Raw genomic sequence first — 5,946 nt, 5'->3', positions numbered from 1 at the left:
GCCGCCTTTTTTTTTTGCTTCACTTTGTTAACTTTGTTAAGAAAGGATATTTACAAATGTCTTCTTCGAAATATGCGAAATAATCCCTGGTACTGAGAAATAGTCGTGTATGTCGGCGAAATAATCCCTGGTACTGAGAAATAATCGTGTGTATGCGAAATAATCCCTGGTCCTAAGATATAATTGCGTATGTATGAGAAATAATTGCGTATGTACGCGAAATAATCCCTGGTACAGAGAAATAATTGCGTATGTATGCGAAATTAATAATAATAATAATAAAATATCTTCAATCTTCAAGAAATTTTCCTGCATGTCGGCCTTCTCTTCTTGCATAAAACAAATCCCTTTCTCCGAAACAAATATTATGTTTCTCGAGAAAAAACTCTTCCACTCATTTTGCTATTTAAGTAGCTGCTTTTTTGTATGTACGAATGTTTTAATACACACAGAGTGTTTAGATTCTCATCACTTAAACAATGTTCGCATTCAACATCGTCTCAAGTTGATTGCAAACATTTTTACCCTAAACATTTTTATTGGCTAGTTAGTAAAAAGTCTTAAATTGATTTGTTTACATTCTACAGCTGTTTTTTCCTCGAATTCCTATATCACCCATTGATTTATTCGGATCACGTCAGATGATGTTTTGGGCCGCCTCCAAAATGCATAGTTTCGATGGATAGAGCATTCACACAAAAATAATGCAACCTTTTTAATGTATTATCATGGCAATGAACAAATGATTTTATTAGACGAAAAGGTGTAAGGTTTCCATCGGTTGGTTTGCGCGACTATAATAATAATGTTCTCGCTTGTTTTTACTCATAGATAACAACAACAATTCAAAAAAATGGCGAATTGTAACAAATTTATTCCGTAAAGTTGATTTCTTTTTATTTGTCTTTTTATTGTAGGAAATTTTCTATATAAAATGGATAAATCAGTTAGCGTAGAGCAGGTAACATCCTGTAGAGATTGAATCAATTAACTATAACAATTAATAAACTAATAATATTAATTGATAAAATACATTAAACTAAACTAATCTTCTATCATAACCCTCCTGTCCTCAAGTATAAGAGAATATTATTATTATTATTATTATTATTTTAATTTTAGACTAATGAATTGAATTCTTAGACTAAAAAAAAAGACATTGAGAATATTTCCAAACATTTGTATTGGATTTCTGAGCTATCTTTGCTAATATTTATTTTAATATCTGCAACGGATTGTCAACTTCAGATTTTTGATTGTTGTAGCAAAATTTTCCCGTCTCCTTACTTGATGTGCATCCGTAGTAATTAGAAAATTTAACTTTCCGATAGGTATTAAGCAAATTAATGCAATTATGATGATTAAGAAACATCGCCACTCTCTATGACTTATGATTCATAAAATATTTTCCTTAAAGAGAAGCTGAGGTATATATATAGAGTAGATCTATTTAAAAAACATGTATGAAAATTTAGTTTGGACAATTATAAGGAAGAGATATTGCATTTTCTGACACATTCTTATATTACTTAACGGGTTGATTATGTTTTAAGTAACATTCTAAACATATTTAAGGTGTGAGTTATAACTTGAAGTTGATTTAGGTAAATCATTAATCTAATCACTACAGATGATCCTTGTTTCGAAAGGATTGTGCGATATATTTAATGATGAATTTGTCTCTATTCAACATTTTTCACAATTCTTAGTAGCTTTGCAGAAAATGGGCAACACTGTTTATTAATACGGTGATGAGAAAACCAAAAAGGATTTGTGCGAGGACCAAAAGCCCTCTATTGAATCTAAAGAAAAGGAAAACAAAAGACATTTTATGTGATATTTTGTTAAATGTGTTTGTATGTGAGCATGGCATAATAATAGTCACCAGATATTATAATTTAAAGAAAGGTATTTAAATATGGGATGCATTAATAGTACAAAAAAACTTCATACATGCAAGAAAGGCAATGTATTTTATGTCAGTGTAGTGCGGCTGCAACCAGATTTACCAACAATGTCTAGATGTGGAATTTTGGAATTAAGTCCGAATGAGTTCATGTTTACGGCATCGGGCAAGGAGCCGATTGTTTGGACTTGGAAGCATGTTCGTAGATATGGATTAAATGGGAACATATTCAGCTTCGAAGCTGGGCGCCGATCCGCAACGGGTTCGCGGATATATACCTTTCGATGTTGTAAAGCGGATTTGTTATATCAAAAGTTTCAAAGATACGTAAACACAATGTCTGTAAGCACGGATCGGGACAGGCGACATGATGCGATAATAAGTGTTCAAAATACCCTGGAACGAAATGAAATTAATACAAATCCTAACAATTATTTGGAATCGGAAACAGTACAAGGTATTTGCGGTCGTCGACTAGAAATGCAGAATCAAAGTCCTTTCAACACTGCTCCGCTTCGTGTAGAAAGCGGTTCGTTAGACCCTGTCCAGAGATTGTCTTCGGTAACAGAATTTGTTCACTTTCCATATACGCCGTCATATTCAAATGTGAACCCCAGCAATATTTATATGGAACAACCTTCAAGGAAAAATCAGGAGTTTAATAATAACTTGGCTGGTACCTTGGAGGACAGCAGTGTGCAGACGCCGGTAGCAAACAAGTCTAGACTGAAACATTTCAATATTTCAGGGAGATGCGAAGCGGCATCAATATCAACGACAAACGAAGCACAACGTTTGTATGCAAATGTTGATACTCTAAGACCAACTTTGAACAGCACGGACCAAAAAGAAGTTACTGCTCTTTATAATTCAACCGAGCATTGTTATGAAAACCTTGAGCACAGCGATATTCCACATTTATTGCATACTGATCTATCGCATGGAGATTCGTTAACGGAAAGCCCCGACCCAAACAATAAATCTATCAATTATATTGTCTTAGACTTAGATAATCCCCAAAGTCCGTCTCAGTGCTCTAACGCTTCCGTTGGCAATGGACAATCTCTAAGTCTACGTGAAAATTACGCAAATAGGACTAAACAGAACGAAGACAATTCCATGGAGATCGCTATTCCTGCCAAATACCATAATAATAAAGCGACTGACTCAAGTGACGATGCTCAGAAATTAACGGAAATTTGTTTAAGTTACTCAACGATTGATTTTATTAAAACATGTGCTCTAGTCAAATCGTCTGCAAATCATTGTGAATTTGATTGCGATGCTGATCCCGATAACGAAGAATCTCGAATAACGCGACACAGTAAATGTGTTCGAAAGGCATACTCGATAAGCGATTAGTAAACCGCCGTACATCGAAATATCACGCTGGAAAAGAAGGCGATTTTTTATTTTTTTTTTGCGAAAACTTTATTATAAAAAGTGTTTAAATGTAACGAATTACAAAATTAGAAATGGATCTAAACGTACAGGTTGTTATGTAGTTATAAAAGGACATGTTACACGAAACTAGTCAAGTCTCCATGAGTTTTAAATTAAAATATGTATATTTTCATAGTGTACACACATACAAAGATTGTAGTTGTATGTAGTTTATTCAATTTTTTGTAATAAATTATAAAAAATTCGAAAATTTTATTTCTTTCAAAATGGACGGTACATAGGAATTTCGCTTACTATAGCTTACGCGCTAATTTTCTCATTGCTTTTTACAAAACTGAGGTTTATGGAACAGTAACACTGTTGAAGTATTTATGGCCTTGTTCAGTGGTGACGACTGCATATTGTCCACTATAGCCCTTCCCGCTCCTAATTTGTACAGATTGAAGCAGAAAATTTCAGTAATGTGATTACATAAACAACCGCAATTCCTAATATATTAGAAGAAAGTGAGAGAGAGGGTTTTCTGCCTTATCTATCATCATTCTCGTTAATGTTCGTGCGGAGTTTTGTACATACTTCCATGTAAATATTTACAATCGTGCAAGAAGAATTGTCAATTATTATTATCCGTGAAAAATATTGCAAATTGTTCGTGCAAAATGGATACCATTGGCTACAGCTACAGCAGCGTCATCAATTTTGAAAAAGGTTTGTACATTGTGATTTATACAGTTTCCCGAGTAAGTAAAAATTGTTTTAAAAATTTTTAAGTTTATTTAATATGTATATCTTTTTTTGTTTGTTTATCATTCATATGTAAAAGTTAAGTACATATACGTAAAACCTTTGCTAAGTCATCAAAACCAATTGACTGCATATTGTGTCCACGATATGTGTTTTTACCAGCAATATGATTGATCCTGAAGTAATTTGAAAAATAGATCGTCACAAATGCCTCTGCAAATGCATAAATAAATAAATCAGTACGAGTAGGAACATGAAATATTTGATGGCACTATATGTAGCTTAAGAAATATTGAATCTGGCCAGATTTATATGTTTCAATCAAAGAATTTCTATTCTTATATGTATACATATGTGAAATGACTATTTAATATTTAATGCCGTATTTCTAAACTATGTAATAAAAACGATAAAACAAATATACAAATGGTAGTGGGCCGGATACCACCACAGCCCACACAGCCCATATCACCTATATCAGTTAATACAGTTACTCATATACAACCACTTTTCCACCACAACTATTTTCAGTAGTTCTGATCCTTGACTCAAAATATACCGTTGTGCCGAATTTAATCAAAAATCATGTCCTGCAGGTTGAAAACAGAAATACAAGACGGACAGAGAAGCTTAGTGCCAGAAGAACTTGTTGAATCGATCGGTACAATAAAAGTGCTTCTGTGTGTTGCATACATACTCACAAACTTAATACACCTTAGTGCCTAAGTGATGTATATTTTATATTTTAAAGGTGATCAACAAGTTTTAGATCAATATTTTCAAAAAAAATTCAATGAAACAGTATTAAGAGAATTTTTTGGTTTCAGGCTTGAATCGTTTGGGGCGTTAACTATCGCGATAAGTCCAATGAAGCTTTCAGTCTTTTGATTGTGTAATAAAGTCCCAATCTATTAGATTTTTATACGCGCCCGGTTTCCACACGTTGGCGGTTACTTCTATACTGTTACATACATAATGGGATTAATGTGGAAAATCAGATGGATATTTTAAAAAGTAAAAAAAAGCTTCAATAAAATTATTCAATTTCTTTTCATCAATTTGCAAGTGCAAGAAACCATACGTATCTAAACAAAAACTACAACTTTTTCTATGAAAATGAACAACAGTTTAGAAAAATTTTCCCCACAACATTTTTATTTTGTTTATGTTTCTATGGCACGTGTTTCATCCTGCTGTGTGGAATTTTTTACTAAAAACTTACTTGACAGTGTTTACTGGAACAGACGACATACATAACAGGCATAAAATATTATGATTAGAATCTTTCTTTATGTAAGATATGTGGCTATCGGAATACCAATATTGATCAGAAAGACTGATATGCTCCAACTGTTGATTTTCGGCAAGGAATGCATTTGTCAATGATTGAATGAACATTTTACTCAGCACATCGGACGGTTGACCTTCTCCAACAAAGCGTTTTGCATGGGCATTACTTGTGTTATTAAAAGAAAACACACATTTTCGTGTATTAGCATTTGCTAATATTATCGCCTCTATATTTGAATCGAGATCAAATTGATCCGGTAAACATCTTGGCATACAGCGTTCAATACTTTGAAGTACAAATACATCGTTGCAAAATGTATTTTGAGCGATGTCAATTAAATCTCTTATTTTAGGCTCCGCACCGCATATGATGCATAAAACACTGTTATGACTAACTGGTATCGTTATAAAGCGGAAAGCTATCTGTAATGGAGTTTTTGATTACGAACTCAGAATAATAATTAAATAATAAAGACAAACATTTGGACTCTTCTTCGGTAAATATACAGCAATATCGTTCTGTAAGTTAACTGATGTATATAAAAGAAGTTGCAAAAGCTGCCGATCGACAATATGGAGGTCCCACCAGCCTTCTGTTGCTA

General features: G+C 33.2%; 2 protein-coding genes across 2 annotated transcripts; one reads left to right on the top strand and one right to left on the bottom strand.

Moving 5' to 3' along the window:
- Window positions 1-1,650: 1,650 nt before the first annotated feature.
- On the top strand, window positions 1,651-3,457 carry LOC119643373. The gene has a single exon (XM_038042724.1). It carries the CDS (start codon window positions 1,919-1,921, stop codon window positions 3,266-3,268), a length of 1,350 nt encoding a protein of 449 aa, XP_037898652.1. The 5' UTR covers window positions 1,651-1,918; the 3' UTR covers window positions 3,269-3,457.
- Window positions 3,458-3,993: 536 nt separating this feature from the next.
- Window positions 3,994-5,941, bottom strand: LOC119643374 (protein fuzzy homolog; the record flags this gene model as incomplete). The annotated part of the gene is made up of 3 exons (XM_038042725.1): window positions 3,994-4,267; window positions 5,277-5,767; window positions 5,825-5,941. Coding segments are annotated over 3 exons (666 nt in total), but the record flags the coding sequence as incomplete, so codon positions are not given.
- Window positions 5,942-5,946: the final 5 nt, after the last annotated feature.

The sequence above is a fragment of the Glossina fuscipes genome, unplaced genomic scaffold (assembly GCF_014805625.2).
Source record: "Glossina fuscipes isolate IAEA_lab_2018 unplaced genomic scaffold, Yale_Gfus_2 60549, whole genome shotgun sequence".
NCBI classification, from domain to species: Eukaryota; Metazoa; Arthropoda; class Insecta; order Diptera; family Glossinidae; genus Glossina; species Glossina fuscipes.
This window is presented reverse-complemented; position numbering and strand designations above follow the sequence as displayed.

Coding starts and splice junctions, on each gene's coding strand:
- LOC119643373 (XM_038042724.1), top strand. CDS start 1,919: ATGGGATGCATTAATAGTACAAAAAAACTTCATACATGCAAGAAAGGC.